This window comes from Protopterus annectens, chromosome 2.part1 (genome assembly GCF_019279795.1).
Source record: "Protopterus annectens isolate FY-2018-M chromosome 2.part1, PAN1.0, whole genome shotgun sequence".
Classification (NCBI taxonomy): Eukaryota; Metazoa; Chordata; order Ceratodontiformes; family Protopteridae; genus Protopterus; species Protopterus annectens.
This window is the reverse complement of record NC_056729.1, coordinates 1,539,472,711-1,539,495,109: the sequence shown is the minus strand read 5'-3', so window position 1 is coordinate 1,539,495,109 and position 22,399 is coordinate 1,539,472,711. Positions and strand designations below refer to the sequence as shown.

Below are 22,399 nucleotides of genomic sequence, written 5' to 3'. Positions count from 1 at the left end.
TGGAAGCTTCATGTAGGGCAGCTATGACTGGGGCTGTAATACGTAGACATGCTTGGTTGAAGGATCAGTCTTTGCCTGACCATGTTAAAGTAAAGTTACTGGATGCACCATTGGAAAAACAAAAGCTTTTTGGTGCTACTGCACAAGATGTATTGAAATCCATAGAGGAAAAAGCGAAGTCAGTACAGACAGTCAAGGATTTCCTTCAGGTTCAGCTACCCAGATTCAGCAGAAACTGGCCCTCCAAGAATTGGTCCTTCCCCGGCTCTGACAAGTTTCAAAGGGGAAAAAGCAGACGTGGCCGAGGTAGAGGGCAATACCGAGGATCTTACAGGGGACGCCAATGGCAACCTCAAAATCAAAGAAGTGGCGCAGACAATTCAGCTGCACCCCAAGGACAATCACAATGACTTGACTTCATCGCCTACAAAGGTTCAAAGAGAAGCACCTTTGGGCGGAAAATTAGGCTTATTCTCACAAAACTGGCATATCTTAACCAAGGACGATTGGATTCTGGATTTGATAGACAAGGGTTACAGATTCCACTTCCACACATTACCAATAAAACAAGGCATGCCAAACCTGCCACATCATCAAAGGGCAGAGGCACTCACTCAAGTTTCCAAGCTATTAAGTATAAAAGCAATAGAAAGGGTTCCTCCTCAGGAACAAGGCCAGGGATTTTATTCAAGATTGTTCCTTGTTCCAAGAAAAGAAAACAAGTGGAGACCCCATACTGGACTTGTCAACTCTAAACACTTTTCTCATTGTGCCAAAGTTCAAAATGCTGACGTTGCAGCAACTTCTTCCCATGTTGGACAAGGGGTCTTGGCTGGTCACTCTGGACCTCAAGGAGGCATACCTGCATGTCCCAATCAGACAAAGCTGCAGAAGATACCTCTGATTTCTTGCAGGGACAGAGCATTATCAATTCTCAGCATTGCCGTTTGGCTTATCTACTGCGCCCAGAGTGTTCACGAAATGCCTGGCATCAGTAGTGGCACACTGCAGGGTATTCAAATATACCCCTACTTGTACGACTGTCTCATACAAGCAGACAGCAAACAAACCTTAAAGGGGAATTTGGACTATGTCATGCATCTATTGCAGGCCTTGGGATACACAGTCAACATTCAGAAGTCAAACTTACTATCATCGCAACAAATTATATTCCTAGGAGCCAAACTGGACACGGAAAAACAAATGGCCTACCTCACAGAGGAAAAACAGCAGCATTTACCAGAGTACTTCAAAGGCCTAGCAAAGCTTTCCCAGCTGACTGCAAGGAAAATCCTGCAGGCCCTGGGCTTCATGGCATCTTGCATCCTTCTGATACCTTTGGCAAGACTTCATATGAGAAAGCTGCAATGGTATCTAAAAAACTTATGGTCTCAACACAGCAACAGCCTAGAGGACATAATCCCACTTATTCCATGTCTGCAAAAGGAATTTCTATGGTGGGCTCAAGCCAGTCAACTAAACAAAGGCATGACTTTCAACAGACCTCAAGTAGACTAAATGATAACAACAGACGCCTCAGACCATGGATGGGGGGGCGCACATGGAGGGCAGATGCATTCAAGGTCTTTGGACGGCAAAGGAAAGACATCTGCACATAAACCAAAAGGAGATGTTGGCAGTGATGCATGCCATCGAGACTTTCGAAAAAACACTAAGACAGGGACATCTGCTAATAAGGACAGACAACACTACTGTCATGTGGTACATAAACAAGCAGGGAGGCACTCATTCTTACCCCCTCTGCAGACTAATAATGCTTCTCTGGGAAAAATCCCTGAGCTTGAGGATACATTTACAATCCCAGTTTGTACCAGGCAAGGACAATGTACTGGCGGACAATCTGAGCAGAAATTTCATGGATCCACACGAATGGATGCTGCACCCTCACATTTTCTCTCTACTGGCAAGGACATGGGGAAGACCGGACGTAGATCTTTTTGCTTCCCACTTAAATCACCACCTGGAAAAGTTCTGCACAAGGACTCGCCACCCTCTAGCTTGGAAAACGGATGCTCTCTCCTTCAGCTGGAATTCTCCAAAAATTTATGCATTCCCTCCCCTGCCTCTGCTGACCAAGGTGATACTGAAGATCAAAGCAGAACAACCAACAGGCATCTTGATAGCTCCAGACTGGCCGAGGCAACACTGATATCCATTGCTATTGACCATAACTCGGACCAAGCCATGGCCTCTGACCCTATGGCCCCTGCTCCTAACTCAACACAATTACAGGACTGTACATCAAGACCTGAAAACATTGCATTTGACAGCCTGGAGGCTACCATGACTTCAACACAAAACTCTCTTTCCAAATCTGTTCAAGACATCTTGATGGAAGCACGCAGACCTTCCACCAGAAAAACCTATTCAGCCATGTGGAAGAGATTCAGTATCTGGAATGCCAACAGGGGTCAGGACACAGCATTACTGAGTATACCTCAAATATTAGAATACTTGGCAGAACTATTTCATACTGGACTCTCATACTCCTCAATAAAGATTCATGTCTCAGCAATCTCAGCAAAATACAACTGTGACCCTCCAGTTTTTCAAGATCCTCTGCTAAGACAGTTTCTAAGAGGGATAAAGAATATTAAACCTCCCAGAAAACAGCCAGTACCTGCATGGGACCTCAACTAGTGTTGGAAAAACTAACTCTCCCTCCATTTGAGCCAGCAGCAACCTCAGAAATGCAATTTCTGTCATGGAAGACGGCCTTCTTATTGGCAGTCACCTCTGCAAGAAGAGTTTCGGAGATACAGGCACTCATGGCAGTGCCCCCCTTCCTCATTTTTCATCAAGACAGAGTCTCTAAGAACCAACCCTACATTCATGCCAAAAGTAATTTCCAGGGTGTCTCTAAATCAAGCTATTCATCTACCTGCATTCTTTCCCAATCCTCAAAATAAGGGGGAAAAACTTCTGCATACTTTGGACATACACAGACAATTACGCTACTACTTGGACAGAACTAAGGCCACCAGAAGGTCTGATCAGCTGTTTGTAGCCTATGCTGCTGGAGTACAAGGAAAAGCAATCTCCAAGCAAACAATTTCAAAATGGATTGGACATTGCATCAGATTTTGCTACTCTTTCCATGGAAAAGGTGTGCCAGCCAATATCAGGCCACATTCCACCAGAGCTATAGCCACTTCCACAGCTTTTCTAAGAGGAGTGGCAACAAAGGACATTTTAGAAGCTGCTACATGGAGCTCCGTGCATACATTTACCAAGCACTACAACCTGCCCTTATACTCCAGATCCCGAGCAGGCTTTGCTTCGGCAGTCCTGCAGGGGATTTTAGCTACACCATCCTTATCTTAGTTCCATCCACCCCCAGCTTGGCTATGGTACTCAACCCATATGTTATGACTGCAGTTGCATTCTTGAAGGACATAGTACAGTTTTGTACCTACCATAAATGTAGATGTCCGATAGATATGCAACTGCAGTCGGATTTTCCCACCCTCCTACCCCTCTGTATCCTTCTTTTTTTTTGGGTCCCTACCCCTCTTCCCTTCAGCTGGGGGTATCTCCTATGGTTTATCTGTTTATTACTGTTGTGCATGTTTTGCATTATTTTATCCTTTTACCAAATTTAGCCTTCCAAGGAGGGCACCTGGCATCTGGGGCAAGAAACACTGAAGAAGATGGCATCAGCCGATGCCTTTATACTCCAGCCGTTGTGACGTCGGAGAGGAGGTGACACCAGCCGACTCCGGACCCAGACTTTGGAATTCGGCCGACCGAGGGCTGCCTGAGGCAGGACAACCCATATGTTAAGACTGCAGTTGCATATCTATCGGGCATCTACATTTATGGTAGGTACAAAACTGTACTTTTCTAAGAGGAATCAAAAACATCAAACCTCCTCGGAAACCACCTCTACCTGCTTGGGACCTTAACTACGTGTTGGAAAAACTAACACTGCCTCCATTTGAACCAGCAGCATCTGCAGATCTACAGTACCTTTCATGGAAGACTGCTTTCCTTCTGTCAATAACCTCAGCAAGAAGGGTTTCGGAATTGCAGGCCCTGATGGCAGTTCAGCCATTTATTATTTTTCACCAGGACAGAGTTTCATTAAGAACTAATCCTACTTTTATGCCAAAGGTGGTATCCAGGGTTTCATTGAATCAAGCCATTCACTTGCCTACCTTCTTCCCAAATCCACAAAACAAAGGGGAGAAACTGCTGCACACCCTAGACATTCACAGACAGTTGCACTACTACTCGGACAGAACTAAATGTTTCAGAAAAACTGACCAGCTGCTGGTAGCATATGCTGCTGGTACTCGAGGAAAAGCAATTTCCAAACAGACTATTTCAAAATGGATAGGAAATTGCATTCGCTTTTGTTACTCATTTCATGGAAAGACTGTACCAGCTAACATTAGACCTCATTCTACGAGAGCCACAGCCACCTCCACAGCCTTCTTAAGAGGGGTGGCTACAAAGGACATTTTAGAAGCTGCCACATAGAGCTCCGTGCATACATTTGCCAAGCATTACAATTTACCTTTATATTCCAGATCCAGAGCAGGCTTTGCTACAGCTGTCCTGCAGGGTATCTTAGTTACACCATCCTTTTCCTAGTTCCTCCACCCCCAGATTGGCTATGGTATTGTTACCCATATGTGATGACTGCAGATGCATCCTTGAAGGACATAGTACAGTTTTGTACCTACCATAAATGTAGATGTCTGATAGGTATGCATCTGCAGTCAGGTTTACCCTCCCTCCTTCCCCTCTGTGGTATTCCTAGGGTGCTTACCCCTCTATTAGCTAGCTGGGGGGATCTATTATGGTGGATTTGTTTGTACATATATATATATATATATATATATATATATATATATATATATATATTTGCAAATGTTTGGATTTTTATTGCATTTCTCCAAATTTAGCCTTCCTAGGGGGCACCTGACATCCGGGGCAAGAAAAATTGAGGAAGATGACGTCGGCTGACACTTTTATACCCCAGGCGCTGTGACGTCGGGGAAGGGGCCACATCAGCCGACGCCGGACCCAGACTTTGGAATCCGGCCGACCGAAGGGCTGCCTGAGGCAGGACAACCCATATGTGATGACTGCAGATGCATACCTATCGGACATCTACATTTATGGTAGGTACAAAACTGTACTTTTTCAGGCTTTCTAAAAGCGGCCGAGTCAGAGCCAAGGATCGGTTCCGAACCCACACGTAATAATGTTCGGCGAGATGGACTACATACATGGAACGTTATGGTGAGTACATAACTTTTTTTTTTTTTTTTTTAGATGGGGATCTGAAAAGGTAAGTACAAATGGTTAAAACTGTCTCTCGCATATACGATTGACATTTTGGTCTTAGTAAGTGTGCAAAAGAACAGTTATAAAAGGGAAGCTGCAGCACCAAGAAAATATCAGCCTGCGACAGGAATGTGATATAAAGGAACTTGAGCAGAAGGGAGTGTGCAAATATTTGGGAATAGACAGAGTCATCAGTAAGACATGAGCAAATGAGAACAAAGCATAGTAAAACTTCAGAAGACTCAAGTTAATATTAAAAACTTCCTTGATGTATATTAATAAAGTCCAAACTATAAATCAGTTTGCTGTTCCTGTTCTGACTTGCAGCTTTGGGGTAATTGACCTGCTCCAGGAAGTATTGAATCAGTAGGGCAAGGAAATAAGAAAACTGATATGTAGGAAGGAAATGATATGTAAAAGTCAATGCATGCCAAGATTATGCCCATCTCGCTCTGAAGAAGGTTATCTGCTTCTGATAATCTGACTACATGTATAGCTCTGCAGTTGTTGGGTTGCATGTACATTTGATGACCTCATAAGATTCATATATATAGTGAAAGTTATAAAGCATGAAGAGAAGTATAAGATGACATCTTTACTTAGTTTAGCAGAAGCAGTTTGGAACAAAAGGGAATAGAAGTCAAGCTAGAAGTAGACAAATTATACGCACATATGTAGTGGCAAGTATAGGGAACTTCTGGAACAGCCACAAGTTGACCAAGATTTAACACAAGAATGGTTAAGGGGGAGGTGACTTGAAACCAGAAGATTAAAGGCTAATAGTGGTGGTCTAAGGTAGTGAGATCTGTACATGTTTATTTCCAAAGTTCATTAAAAATAGGAGAAACAAATGCAGAGTCTGTAAAACAGAAATGGAAACAGTTGCACATCTCTCTGCTGGGAATGTGATACACTCAAGGCTGATGGCTTGTATATGAAAAGATACATATGGCAAGACAGCTGCACTGTGGATTATGAAAACACTGTAACATAGAAGTAACTGAGAAACATTGGAAGCATGAACCACAAACCATTGACAGTGATGTTTGCATCACACATCACCCATTACTAAAAGGTAAAAAAAAATAGGTGCAAGAAAACCAGGTATAGTAGTCCAAGAAAAAAGACACAAGTAGCATTTATCATTGAAATTGTTGTACCATGTGATTGTAGTGTCTTGCATACAGAGATTTTGTCATAAAATACCAGGATTTGCAAGCAGTAACAACAACATTGTAGAAGAGCAATACTTGGACAGTTCCAGTATTAGGTGTAACATGATTAATTTAGACTTTGCAGTCATTCATAAGTGTGCTACCAGCACACGTAACCCCATATGAAATGTGGGATCCAATTCTAGGTATGTTATTTGTGTTGAGAAGTGCACTCTTAGCTAAGATCAAAGACAGAAACTGTAGTAATTTCATGTACTCTAATTGTACCCTGACTTAGGAATGGAGTTTGTTCCCTTCATGGTATTAAAACCTAAAATATTTGGAGAAATTTAAAAGGGTAGAATGTATGGCTTCATTCTTTATAAATAATAGCCCATCCTCATTGATAGTCAAGGAAATCACTGCTTCCCTGCATAAGTTAATCACATGGAAAACTTAAAAGGCCAGCTTGGAGGTGTTTTGTCCTGTGGGCAGCTTAAGGACACAGTGTATCAGCGAGTACCTTTTGTCAGGCTCTCTGATACTTGGCAGAACTTTTTCAAAGCTGGCTTGGCTACTTGAGTGTTAAAGTAGATCAAATGTCAGTATCACACAGAACAACACTTGCTTTCCTTAGCAACACCTAAACTATGCAAGGCTTTTCCTTCAGTTAGAGACATCAACCCCCAACCCCCCCTTGGGATCTGTATGTCTTGCTGGAGGTTCTGAAAAAAGGCGCCCTTTCAGCCAGCATCCTTCTAAAGCCCCTGTGGTGGTGCACCTTGTTTTTAGAGGCCATTCCATAAGCAGTGAGAGTCTTGGAGTTTCAAGTTCTGTCCGTTTATGTAAAGTGAAGTATGGCGGTTTAAAGATATGAATAATGGTATGTACTAAACCTCACCTTCATGTCTAAAGTGACTACTGGGATGAATGTAAATCAATCATTTTGCCCTGTGTTCTTCCCCAGGTAACAAATAAGCAAGCATATACTACATTGCATAATTTCCATAGGGTATTAAGATTTTAGCTTGGCAAAAGTGAATATGTCATAAAATCAGGCTAACTCAACTCTTTATGGCAAGTGCTTTGCAAAGAAAAAAAGCCTACCATTCAAACAAAGTCACCCTGTTAATATGGATCTAAATGTTATGTTTCAGCGGGATGTGATCTTTGTCTCTGCTAAGGCAGAATCCAGCCAGGTAGTGTGTCCATGTCTCTGGCATTGCTTCAGAAATGCTTTGTAGAAGACCTGGACACAGCAGAAACCCAGTCAAACCTAAAGATGTTTGCCAAAAACTATAAGCAAGATGAAGAGCCTAGGGCATGCTCTTCCTTTAAGACTGTAATTGTTAAATGAATGTTTTCGTTGCTGGGCCTAACCATTTATGTAGTTAGGAGACTCCATCCTGGAGTTACCGAAGATAGGACCACTTACTAGATACGAAAGTTGTGTACCTGCCATAACACTAGATCTGCAAGAAGTAGATCCTTCCTCCACCAAGATCTGGGTTGTACAGTCAGCATCTCTCTCTGCTTTCTTTTTCTGTAACATTGCATTTTGGATGGCACCTATTTTTCTTCTTTCTGTGCTGTTACTTTTGGTTACATGTTGTGTAGATCTTAAAATGCACTAATAGGGTTGCTACTGAAAAGCTGGGAACCTGGGAGTCGAGCAGAAGCAGCATCATTGAAACAATGGGACAGAGAAACATCCTGAAGCCTTTCCATAGTTACTGAACAGTCCTTTTATGTACAGCAGTGTAGTCCTAGTGGTATCCAAGATGGACCAGATTTTTAACAATCTAACATTGTTGTAAGTAGATTACACTTGTTTTGTTTTCTGTTTTTCTGATATTGTGGGTGTTAGTATTGTTGTTGTGGAATAGTGTGGATTGCAGGTAACCTTTTTCATTCCTTCTGAAGGAAATACCCTAGAGAGATTCCAGGCATGGTTGCTGAGATTCTTTCTCACCCAATAAAATGGAAAATGGGAGTAGGTTGCTCTCATTTTAACATCCATGTTTTCTACAGCCATTCTTTGCATGTGGAGGAGGCCAACCATACCTTGGGGTATTACTGTTACAGATTTCAGGCTGGAAGAACTTCTTTCTACCAATGACTAATCAGTAGAATTTGGAATTTTGCATCAGCAGGCAATCTCTTGTATGAACATAGATATGGAGAGTACCCTCACACACTTTCTTGGCTATGTTTCTCCAGGATGTCCTTCAAGGATGCATCTGCAGTCCTCACATATGGGTTGTCCTGCCTCAGGCAGCCCTTCGGTTGGCTGGATTCCAAAGTCTGGGTCTGGCGTCGGCTGATGTCGCCCTTTCCCCGACGTCAGAGCGCCTGGGGTATAAAAACGTCAGCCAACGCCATCTTTCTCGGTCTTTCTTGCCACGTGGTGCCCGAAGCAGAAGCAGTTCGCAAGTGCCGGTCGGCCAGCTCCTGTAATTCAACTACCGAAGACTTCAAAAGCTAAGTACCCCGTTGGGGACTCTTTCTTGCCTCAGCCGATGTCAGATAAAGTTAATAATTGCTTAACTTGTGGGAAACAAATACCTCATAAGGATTTCCACTCTTACTGCCTCCCCTGCCTAGGCCCAGACCACGACGTCTCGGCCTGTTCAGCCTGTGCTTCCTTCAATCGACGCACTCTTAGGCGTCGGGCGGAGTTTGCAGAGGAATTTTTTGGGGCTAGTTTCTCTTACAACATGCCGTCGGAGACTCCGACTCCTCACTTAACCAAGAAACGGAAGGACAAGGACCGACACACGCGGACCGCGGTTTCGGCTGAAACCACGGCTAGGCCTACCGCAAGTGTCTCGGTCTCGGCTGAAACTGAGTCCTTGGTACTTCCGACCACCGAAACCGCTCTACCGACAACCTCGGCCCCGGAGGCCCCTACTGAGTCGGTTATTGAATTTCCTTCTGAAACTGGTGTCCTGGAAGCTTCCGACACCATTCCTCTAGACAAAACTACACCAGCACATGGTGCAGCCAGGCCTCCTGCATCCATTTTCCATAAAGGCATTCACCAGGGCTAAAGCTGCTAAACTCACAAAAGCTTTGCCTCCCAGGGTTACTCCTCAGGGGCCCACTATAGGTTCACAGATTCTAAGTTTGGCAGAGGACCTTATTTCCTTAATTAGGGGCTCTCAGCCACATCCGGACAGGGGCTCTCAACCTCCTCTAGACAAAAGGCCCAGGGTTGAACCCTCTGATCCCCTCTCCTCAGATGAGGTCGCTGATGGCTCTGCTCTTTCGGACTATCAGGAGGAGGCTTTTTCGGCCTACGAGGATTCTGATGCAGAGGAATCTATCCCCTCGGCCTCCCCTCCTGAAGAACTGTCCTTCGGGGAGACCCTTCACTCTATGAGAGAGCATTTCAAATGGCAGGGCCAGGAATTCTCTGATTCCAGGAAAAGATTAAGGACTTTTCTGCATTTACCTCAGCATAGACCTTTGGCTATTCCTCCTGTTTTGAATGTCATTGATGATGTGTACTCTGAGTCTAGCATAACCCCTGACACTCTTCCTCCGGCTCCTGTCAAACCCGATAGGTACTACAGGGTCCCGGACTCGCATCATTTTCTTTACAAGGCCCACTCTGCTGATCCAGAAACTATTTCCCAGGGCCCTAAAGGGGTTGCAGCTGCCACTACTAAAAATCCACTCCCCTCTGAAAGGGAGTCCAGGGCTTTAGAGAGATGGGGTAAAAAAGTGTATACTTCTGCTACTCTTTCTATGAGGACATTAAATTGTCAGTTTCATATGATACAGTACCAAGAGTATTTGTTAGATGAATTGCATAAAAAACTGTCTTCACCTGAACCCCTAGATCGCAAATCACTTCAGGATCTAGTACATAACTCCCAACAGGTTAGCAACCATTTCTTGCAGTGTGGTTAGGATGCATTGGAAGCTTCATGTAGGTCAGCTGTGACAGGTGCAGTCATACGTAGGCATGCTTGGCTGAAGGAACGATCTTTGCCAGACCATGTTAAAGCAAAGCTTCTGGATGCTCCACTGGAAAAGCAAAAGTTATTTGGCTCCACTGCTCAGGAGGTCTTAAAGAAATTTGAGGAAAAGGCAAAATCTGTACAAACAGTCAAAGATTTTCTCCAAGTCCAACCACCAAGATTCAGCAGAAATTGTCCTGCCAAGAATTGGTCCTTTCCAGACAGAGAGATTTCAGAGAGGCAAGAACAGGCGTGCCAGAGGTAGAGGGCAAGCTAGAGGCTCCTACAGAGGACGTCAATGGCAGCCTCCCAACCAGAGAGGTAGTGCAGGACCTACAACTGCTGCACAAGGACAGACCCAATGACTTTACTTTGACTCCACCAACCAGGGCTCAATTAGAAGCACCTTTGGGCGGAAAGCTTTCCTTATTCTCAGAAAATTGGCACAGTATTACAAGGGACAAATGGACACTGCAAATAATAGACAAAGGATACAGGTTCCATTTTCACACATTACCAAAAAGAAAAGGCATGCCAGACCTGCTACCCAATCAAAGGGCAGAGGCTTTGAAACAAATCTCCAACTTAATGCAAATGAAAGCTATAGAAAAGGTTCCTCTTTCAGAACAAGGCCAAGGATTTTATTCCAGACTATTCCTTGTTCCAAGAAAAGAAAAACAATGGAGGCCTATTCTCGACCTGTCCGCACTGAATACTTATCTCATTGTGCCAAAAGTCAAAATGCTGACTCTACAGCAATTCCTTCCCATGCTGGGCAAGGGGTCTTGGCTGGTAACTCTAGACCTCAAGGAGGCATATCTGCATGTCCCTATCAGACAAAGTTGCAGAAGACACCTCAGATTTCTTGCAGGTTCAGAGCATTATTAATTCTCAGCATTGCCCTTTGGCTTATCTACTGCACCCAGAGTATTCACAAAATGCCTGGCATCAGTAATTGCACACTGCAGACTTCAGGGGATTCAAATATACCCGTATCTGGACGACTGCCTTATACAAGCGGACAGCCAACAAACTTTGGTAAAACACTTGAATTATGCCATCCACCTACTTCAGGCCTTGGGATACACAGTCAACATTCACAAATCAAGACTTGTTCCATCCCAAAGAATAACTTTTCTGGGTGCGGATCTAGACAAAACCACCCAAATGGCTTTTCTCACAGAAGAAAAACAAAGACAACTACCGGATTACTTCAAAAACCTGACAAGACAAACTCTGCTGACTGCAAGGAAAATCCTGCAGGCCCTGGGTTACATGGCATCTTGCATTCTTCTGATTCCACAAGCAAGGCTGCATATGAGGAAACTACAATGGTACCTAAGGAGTTTATGGACTCAGCACAATCACAGCTTAGAAACTTTGATCCCACTCATTCCATGCCTCCAAAAGGAATTTCTGTGGTGGGCTCAAGCAAGCCAGTCAAACAGGGGTCTGCCCTTCAGCAAACCAATAGCCAGCCAAACCATTACAACGGACGCTTCAGACTACGGTTGGGGAGCACACATGGAGGGCAGATGCATTCAAGGACTATGGTCACAAAAAGAGCTACGCATGCACATAAACCAAAAGGAAATGCTGGCAGTGATGCATGCAATCGAGGCCTTCAAACTCTTTCTGCATCAAGGCCACCTGCTCATAAGGATAGACAACACCACAGTTATGTGGTACATAAACAAGCAAGGAGGTACCCATTCCTACCCTCTTTGCAGACTGGCAATGAATCTATGCGAACTTTCCCTGAAACTCAATATAGAGCTGCAATCCCAGTTTGTGCCAGGAAAAGACAATATACTGGCGGACAGCCTAAGCAGAAATGTCATGGATGCACACGAATGGATGCTGCACCCAGACATCTTCCTTCAGATAACACAATCATGGGGGAGGCCGGACATATATCTTTTTGCCTCCCACCACAATCATCAGCTGAAGAAATTCTGCTCAAGGACATACCACCCACAAGCATGGAAAGTGGACTTTCAGCTGGAGAACTCTAACAGTGTATGCATTTCCACCTCTTCCATTAATGACCAAGGTCTTACTGAAGATCAGGACAGAGCAGCCAAAAGTGATTCTGATAGCTCCGGACTGGCCAAGACAGCACTGGTACCCACTGTTAAAGAGCATGTCACACACGAAACCGTGGCCTCTTCCTCAATGGCCACTTCTCCTGACACAGCACAATTACAAAACTCTGCATTCCAACCTGAAAACCTTGCAACTAACAGCCTGGAGAATACCTTGACACCTCCCTAGGATAAGCTATCCAAGAGACTGAGGGATATCATCATGGAAGCTCGCCGGCCTTCCACAAGAAAGGCATACTCAGCAAAATGGAAAAGATTTCGCACTTGGAGCACCACAAAGGGCCTAGATGTGACAGTGATGAACATGGCACATATCCTGGAATACTTGGCAGAAATGCTTCACAATGGCCTGTCCTACTCTTCCATTAAAATCCATGCTTCAGCAATTTCAGCAGAATACAATACTGATCCACCTGTCCTCTCATCCTCTCCTAAGACAATTTCTAAGAGGAATTAAAAACATCAATCCTCCAAGGAAACCACCAGTGCCTACATGGGACCTTAACTTCGTGTTGGAAAAACTAACACTGCCTCCCTTTGAGCCAGCAGCATCTTCAGAACTACAGTTCCTGTCTTGGAAGACTGCCTTCCTTCTGGCCATAACCTCAGCAAGAAGAGTATCTGAGTTACAGGCCCTCATGGCAGTACAACCATTTCTTATTTTTCATCAGGACAGAGTCTCATTGAGAACCAATCCTTCATTTATGCCAAAGGTGGTGGTATCCAGGGTCTCATTGAACCAAGCTATCACCTGCCTACTTTCTTTCCAAATCCACAAAACAAGGGGGAGAGACTTCTGCATACCCTCGACATTCACAGACAGTTGCTCTCCTACTTGGACAGAACTAAAAGTTACAGAAAAACTGACCAGCTCTTTGTAGCATATGCTGCTGGTGCACAAGGAAAAGCAATTTCCAAACAGACAGTTTCAAAATGGATAGGAAATTGCATTCATTTTTGTTACTCCTTTCATGGCAAAACTGTGCCAGCTAACATTAGACCTCATTCCACCAGAGGCACAGCCACCTCCACAGCCTTCTTAAGAGGGGTGGCTACCAAGGACATTTTAGAAGCTGCTACATGGAGCTTCGTGCATGCATTTTCCAAGCATTACAATTTACCTTTATATTCCAGATCCAGAGCAGGCTTTGCTACGGCAGTCCTGCAGGGCATTTTAGCTACACCATCCTTTACATAGATCCTACCACCCCCAGATTGGCTATGGTATTCTACCCATATGCGAGGACTGCAGATGCATCCTTGAAGGACATAGTACAGTTTTGTACCTACCATAAATGTAGATGTCCGATAGGTATGCATCTGCAGTCAGGTTTACCCTCCCTCCTTCCCCTCTGTGGTATTTCTTGGGTACTTATCCCTCTCATAGCTAGCTGGGGTTATCTATTATGGTGTATTTGTTTTATATATATATATATATATATATATATATATATATAAAATATATATTTCTGTGCATGTTTGGAATTTATTGCATTTCTCCAAATTTAGCCTTCCTTAGAGGGCACCTGGCATCTGGGGCAAGAAAAACTGATGAAGATGGCGTCGGCTGACGTTTTTATACCCCAGGCGCTCTGATGTCGGGGAAAGGGCGACATCAGCCGACGCCGGACCCAGACTTTGGAATCCGGCCGACCGAAGGGCTGCCTGAGGCAGGACAACCCATATGTGAGGACTGCAGATGCATACCTATCGGACTTCTACATTTATGGTAGGTACAAAACTGTACTTTTTCTTACCTCATTAGCAAAAAAAAATCACTGATTGTAGCTCTAAGGCTGTATTTTAAAGTATGCAATTTATTTTTTGCAGGTGTACCAGTCCTGGTTAGACCGTTCAACTCCATTCACAGCAGTACGATGGGTTTTAACTCTGCTTCTAATTGGTGTTTATATGCTTAGAGTTTATTTGCTACAGGTAAGATTGGAAATATGAAATGTACTTTTGATTACTTTCCTTAAGTTAAAATTCTTTTGGGTGTATCCAAATTGAAAACATTTTTTTGGTGTTGTGTACCTTTTGTATAAAGTACTATAAAATGTTGCAAGCGCATTTTCTGTGTAATGGGAAGACATAAAGCCATAATAAAACTTTTTGTATATGCCATCTTTGAATTTGCTGAGAATGTTGGTTTGCCTACAATAAGAAATGTATGATGCTAGTATCAGAGGAAAATGGGGACTGTGGCTCCAGTTCCAAGAGTAGGTTCCCTGCCTTCTGTGCAATATAGAAAATACTTAACCATGACAGTCTAGCAAAATCCAGTGCATTCAGTCTTTCTAGGCAGATCCAGTCCACTCGTACATTCTTCTCTCTAGGGAACTGTTTGGATCAATTTCTGCACACAATGTGCATACAGCAACCAAGCTCTGGTTGATTTTGAGAGTCCTCTGAAGAGAGCATATTCACTTCATTCAGGAGTTCCTCAAAAGATGTTCTTCGTGTTTCACTGCCTGCAGTCATTACATTTGGGTAATCTGCTGGCAGGTTGCCCTCAGTTGGCCTGAATTCCAAAGTCTTGGGTCCTGCTTCAGTTGCTGTCTTCTCTCCCATGACATCAGATCGTCAGGGGGTATAAAACATGCAGCTGTGCCATTTTCTTTAGTCTTTCTTGCTGAGCGGTGCCCGAAGCAGAAGCATTTCACAAGTGCTGGTTGGCCGACTACTGAAATATTCGCATTTGAGTTTCAGAACTGAAGTCTTCAATAAAGCTAAGTACCCCATTGGGGAAACTTTTTTCTTGCTTTTTACCTATGTCAGAAAAAGTTAATAATTGTATTACTTGTGGGAAGCAAATACCTCATAAGGATTTCCATTTATACTGTATTCCTTGCCTAGGGCCCTGATCACAACGTGCCTGGCTGTCGCTTTTGTGCTAGATTTAACCAACGCACTATTAAGCATCGGTATATTTTTGCATCTAAGTATTTTGGAAACAGATTTAACTACCCAGAGATGTTGTCGGATAGCAATCCGACTACCGGAGTACATAAAAAAAACGTAAAGAAAAGGACAGAGAAAGGCAGTTGAGATCCAAAACCGATGACGAAGCTTCTCTTAAGCCAGTCGCCGGTACTCAGTGAGGCGCTTTCGCAGCCCCTGATACCCGCTACCTTCGAGTCGCAGGCCTCTACCAACACCCGTGCGGAGTCCGGCATGCCGTAAGATTGGACCGATGGATGTTTCTCCCTCAGATGGGTCCAGAGCCGCTGAGCAGGCACCGGCTTCTGAGGGTGTATTCAGACCTCAACATTTTTATATCAAACCGACGAAAGCTGCAAAACCAAAGGCAAAGACACCTTCTAAACCTAAAAAAACGACACCTGAGCCACGTGCACAGGCCTCTATGCCTAAAAAACAGATGATCAAAATGGCTGAGGACCTTATTACCTTGATCAGGGGTACCCAACCCCCTCCAGATAAGAAGCCTAGGCATGACACTGACTATGAATCTTCAGATCAGGTTTCTATTTCTTCTGATTCCTCTTCTGATAGGAATCATCTTTACTTCCCTATGAGGATTCTGATGCTGAGGAGTCTATTCCATCTGCATCTCCTCCTAAGGATTATTCATTTGGAGAAACCTTGCATACTTTGAGGGAGCATTTTCACTGGGAGAGTCAAGACTTCTCAGAATCAAAAAAGATGCTCAGGGATTTCCTCCTCCTCTCTCAGCACAAGCCTTTAGCTATTCCCTTTTTCAGAGTCAAGCCTGATCTCTGACTCTTTACCTCTGGCTCCCAGTAAGCCTGATAGGTATTACAGGGTCCCTGACTCTCATAAATTTTTATTTAGAAACCTTGCTGCTGATCCTGAAACTATTTCACAGGGTCCAAAGGGAGTTAAGGCCTCAACAGCAAAAAACCCTACCCCCTTCGACAGAGATTCAAGGACGCTGGACAGATGGGAAAAAAGGTTTATACATCTGCAACCTTGGCAATCAGGGCGTTAAACTGTCAATTTCATATGCATAAGTATCAACAACATGTTATGGGATTGCTGAAACAGAAAATGATGTTGATTTCAGAATGTGCAGAAAATAAGGAATTGCAGGAATTATTGCATGCAGCTGAACAAGTTGGAAAGCATACTTTGCAATGTGGTTTTGATTCTTTAGAGGCCTCTTGCAGGGCCGCAGTTACTGGATCTGTGATTAGGAGGCATGCCTGGTTAAAGGAACAAAATTTGCCTGATCATGTTAAAGCTAAATTGCTAGATGCACCTTTACAGCATGATTCTCTGTTTGGTATTAAGGCAGAAGAGGTTTTAAAGAGAATGGAAGACAAAGCTAAGTCTGTGCAAACTGTTAAAGATTTCTTACAAGTGCAGACACCTAGATTCAGTAGACACTGGCCTACAAAAATTTGGTCCTTTCCTGTGTCAGAGCTCAAATGGACAAATCCAGACTCCCTAAGGGTTCCAGGTACCAAGCTCAAGACTCATACAAGTCAAAGCAGTGGGGCGCATCCACCTCCAAATCTGGAGGAGATAAAGCGCAAACCTACAGAAAGCAATCCCAATGACTTCCCTCTGCCTACACCAAGCACTTATCTTTTGGCAGCACCCATAGGGGGAAAATTAGCACTTTTTGCTCAAAATTGGCAGTTAACCCAGGACAAGTGGGTACTGAACATCGTATCACAGGAATACAGATTTCATTTCCACACACTGCCAATGACAAATGGTTGGCCAGACCTGCCAAAAAAACAATGGACAGAGGCACAGAAACAGGTTATGTCCCTCATGGATATGGGGGCCATTCAGACAGTACCAGAAGGTTTTTACTCGACTGTTCTTGGTACCCAGAAAGGACAAGGCCTGGTGGCCAATACTGGATTCATCGATTTTGAGGACAAACCTGGACATTCTAAAATTCAGAATGCTCAGTTTGCAACAGCTTCTGCCCATGCTGGGCAAGAATGCTGGGCTGGTGACATTAGACTTAAAAGAGGCATACCTGCATGTCCCAATAAGACAGTCGTGCAGAGGATACCTCAGATTCGAGGCTGACAATGCATTACCAATTCTCTGCACTGCCCTTTGGCTTATTTACTGCGCCCAGGGTCTTTACAAAGTGCCTGGCACCAGTAATTGCATTTTGCCGACAAAATAGTATTCAAATATATCCATCACTTGTTAACAGAGGGGGTGGAGCTAGGAACTAAAATTTCTATTTAAGGAGTAAACTAAAACATTTCAGAGCTTTACCAGAAAGGCTCATCCAGACTCTGCTACACTTTGCTGTGAAGGAAAGGTTAGTTTGCTGTTATTTTTTGTATTTCTGTATTGTCTTTCTATATTTTGAATATTGTAGTTTGTTTTCTTTATCTTGTGTTTTGCTTGCATTCTGTTTTAACAGCATATTAAAACTTCAAAAGAGACCACAGCTCTCTCTGTTCTGAGTCAGGCAGAAATAAGAACTGATTAATTAAGGACTCATTCATAAGACAGAAGAGGTCACTTAAGGTTAATCACTTGTTAACAGAGGGGGTGGAGCTAGGAACTAAAATTTCTATTTAAGGAGTAAACTAAAACATTTCAGAGCTTTACCAGAAAGGCTCATCCAGACTCTGCTACACTTTGCTGTGAAGGAAAGGTTAGTTTGCTGTTATTTTTTGTATTTCTGTATTGTCTTTCTATATTTTGAATATTGTAGTTTGTTTTCTTTATCTTGTGTTTTGCTTGCATTCTGTTTTAACAGCATATTAAAACTTCAAAAGAGACCACAGCTCTCTCTGTTCTGAGTCAGGCAGAATTTTTACCTCCCTCCCACCCATATAAGTTGTCTTGTTAAATACCACTGTCTTTCTAGTTGCCCGCCTCTTATGTTAATCTGACCATATATCTCATTTCTCTCTACTTTCACTGGCTTATGTGAGTAATCACAAAACCATCACTTTTGAAATCCCACCCCTTCAATTATTTAAATTTATTGGCCATCCTACAGTATTTCATAGTACCAAAATACAAAAGTAACCACCCCTTTCAGTCCATCTTGCTGTTTTAAAAATAGTAACTCTCCACTAAACCTTAACTTTTTAAACGGGTAAAACTCAAGTTACCTACTTTCATATCTAACTTCTCTAGTGCACACTGCAGAGTGCATTCTTTTCAATCTTACCTTTAAGCATCCCTGTTACTAGCACTTTCTCTAATACCTAAAAGATCATCTCTACTTGACTCCAAGTAGACTTTTCTCTATCTGTTAAACCTAGCACTTGCTCCTACAGTACTTATTACCTTGATACGGCACTCTTATAGATAGCACCCCAAAAGGCAAACCCCATTTCTCGGTCACCCACATCCCCGGAATCTCTTTTAAAGTTTTTGTCTAGTCCTTCTAGCATGTCGAGGGATCAGTTGCTAGTGTCCTCTCCTGCTCAGCTGGTGAACCTGGGAATATTGAGGCAATGTTACAATTGCCTCATGTACACAGACAACCCTCTCCTCCTCCCACAAAACACAAATACATGCAGAGATGCAACTATACGGCCAAACTGGAGGCTGAGCTCTCAACATAGGACTGGCAAGACCAGTCAGGAGGAGAAGGTTACCACACACACTATAGACCCAGTCTCACATAGTACCATCACAACCTCAAATCATACACATAAACACACAAAGACATACTCAGCGGCTCTGATCAAAAATCTACCAAAACAGCAGAGGCCACCAAAGCAGACACCCAAACAACCACCACCTCAGAACACAACACCTGCAACACATAGACCTCACAGTCAGAGTGTCAAACAGTCACAGCCCTTAAGGCCAAACACAGTGCCAGACACACTAGTCATTGGTGACTCCATAGTCAGACACACTGACGTCCCGCTCACCAGACTGAGTAAGGAGAAGGTCACAGTAAGCTGCCTGTCGGGCGCTAGAATCCGCCACATAACGCAAGCACTCAGGTCTCTCAACAGCAGGTACAAATACGACTCAGTCATTGTCCACGCTGGTGTAAACGACCTGAGACGCACTCCTGGACTACATGAAAAGAGACATTGAGGAGCTCTCTGATTATGTAGCCCAGGCAGGTATGACCCTGACCTTGAGCAGTATCCTACCTTCACCAAGAATGATGCCACAATACAGAGATAAGATGATCAGCTTTAACAATTGGCTTAAACTCTGGTGTCATTCAAAGGGGATCCAATGTCTGTCTGCCTGGGATGACATGCTGGACAAGCCACGCTGCTTGCAAGGGACGGCTTGCACCTGTCACCCTGGGATTCCGGATATTGGCAAAGGCTCTTGCCACCCCATAGTGCCTTTTTAGGCAAGGCTCAAATTCTAAACCTACCACCCTAGAACACAAAAAGGAAAAAACTAAGGGTAATGCTGCTCAATGCCAGAAGTCTAAATCTCAAAATGCACGCACTCGAGGCCCTTCTCAGTATGGAGAACATCGATGTCTGTGCAGTGACAGAAACCTGGTTCAAGGCTCCTGAGAGCACCCCAGCACTATCAGGTTTTACCTCTTATCATGCGTCCGCCCCAAAATCCGGACAATACCAAGAAAGGAGGGGGTATCCATATTCATCAAAGACACCCACACCTCAAGACTGGTGTCAACGCGATGCAACGGAGACCATCCAGGTGCAATTAACCATAGGCAAGACTGCTCTGCAAATTGTAGCATGTTACAGGCCACCCTCACAAACTCAGGAACCTCACATGGCCTTCCTGAAAACACTAGAGGGATAAATGTATCACCAAACACCATCATACTAGGTGACTTCAATTACCCTAATATAGACTGGGAACACTACTCAAGCCCAAACACCCTAGCCCAAAAGTTCCTGGAATTCATAAACTCAAATGCCATGGAACAACTAGTCACCATCCCCACAAGAGGAGAAAACATACTTGATCTCATCATCACGAACATGGGAGCACAATGTTCAACACCGAAGTATACCCCTCACTGGTGGGCTCCGGTCACAAACTAATCTCGCTGGTGCTCCTCATCCCATCCCCACCTGAAATAAAAGAGTCCACAGTAAAGAACTTCTCAAAGCTGACTTCACACTTCTAAAGACTAGTGTGGTCTCCTTTAAGGCCCCCAGCCGGGAAAACAGTACTCAAGCCGCTGAATCACTTACAAATGCCTTCTACCAGCACCTGCAGGACTGCATGGATAAGGCAATCCCAAGCAAAACAAAGACTCTTTGTACCAAAGGCAAGCGTCCAGTCTGGTGGACCCCAGCCATAAACAAACTCTACAACAAAAGGAGGAAGCTACTACAAGATAGAGCAAAATCCTTAAAAGGTAAGACACCCTTGATCACTATAAGTAAAAAACTAAGAGCTCTCATAAAATCATCCAAAGCAAATTTTGAGAGAAAAATAGCTAAAGACTCAAAAGACAATCATAAGGCCTTCTTTAGCTATGTTAGAAACCTGGGAGGAAACTCCCAGATATGCTCAGAACTAGTTCAAAATGATGTGAAGATTACTGATCCTACAGACATTGCCAACATACTGGCTGACAGGTTCAGTGCGAACTCCCTCCCCAAAAGGAGAGATATCTATACCAAGCGATTGCAGCCCCCAACATCTCCAACGCCAAGTGAGAACTGCTCTCTCCAAAGCAAAAACACAGCATCCATGGGACCTGATGGTGTCCCCGGCTGTGTGCTCCACGAACTCAACGAGGAATTAAACCCACAGCTAGGACAGCTGTTTAATCATAGTCTTACCTCTGGATAAGTACCCAGGGAGTGGCGCACTGCAACTGTGGTCCCACTTCACAAAGGCGGTGCCTCCACCGACCCTGGAAATTACCGGCCCATTAGCTTGACAAGCCTTATCTGCAAAGCCATGGAGAGGATCATAATGGACCTCATAAATAAAGACATAGGGAATTTGCAGACTTTGGATCCATCCCAGTTTGGCTTTGTCAAAGGCAGATCATGCCTTCTAAACTTGGTTGACTTTTGAAACAGTCACCAAAGCCATTGATGAGGGAAGGCAGTCCATACAGCCTACCTCGATCTGGCGAAGGCCTTGATACAATACCCCACTCGGGTATCATTGAAAAACTCATCAGCTTAAATGTTAACCCATACATCACAAGATGGGTTGCAAACTGGCTGAGTGACAGAACCCACAGGGTCAGAGTTGCTGGTGCCATGTCAGACTCAAAGCCTGTCACAAGTGGTGTACCACAGGGCTCAGTCCTGGGCCCACTCTTGTTTGGCATCTACTTTTCAAGTACAAGCAAACACAGGAGGGTTATGGCTGACAAAGTTTGCAGATGACTGCAAACTGGGCCGTAGTAGAAAACACATCTGACACAGATATCCTTCAGAAGGGTCTCACAAAACGGATAACTGGTGCCAGAGCCATGGCCTAAAGTTAAATGCCAAAAATGCATAGTCATACCCTTCGAAAAACAAGGTTACCCCTAGCTACCAAATAGGTGGCAATCCACTGAGCACAGAAGAAGTTATCAGGGACCTGGGGACCCAGGTTGATAGTAGTCTGTCATTCGACACCCATGTAGCTAAAGTAGTTAGGAAGACCTTCTACATTGCCCACCTTATCATGAAGGGATTCTCATCTAGATCAAGGGAGGTCATAGTCTCCTATACTCATCACTCATCAGACCAATGATTGAGTACAATGCCCCATTCGAATGTATCTGACCCGACACTTGCAGCAGCTGGAGAGGCCACAAAAGTTCCTCACCAAAAGGATAAAGGGTCTCAAACATCTGTCCTATGCTGCCCGACTGAAAGAACTCCAGCTCTATTCAGTCGCCACCGCTTGCTCAGAGGTGACCTTTGCCTAACATACAAGGCCATGTCAAACCCAGATTTGATGAATATGCTTCACC

At 44.0% G+C, this 22,399-nt stretch overlaps 1 protein-coding gene across 4 annotated transcripts in view; it reads left to right on the top strand.

Moving 5' to 3' along the window:
* The window catches only part of RER1 (retention in endoplasmic reticulum sorting receptor 1), a 560,749-nt gene that overhangs the window by 112,345 nt on the left and 426,005 nt on the right, over window positions 1-22,399 (top strand). For all 4 annotated transcript variants that reach the window (XM_044062997.1, XM_044062998.1, XM_044062996.1 and 1 more), the window contains exon 3: window positions 14,371-14,475. In XM_044062997.1, the coding sequence (XP_043918932.1) occupies window positions 14,371-14,475 (105 nt within the window). The remainder of the gene's footprint in view (window positions 1-14,370; window positions 14,476-22,399) is intronic.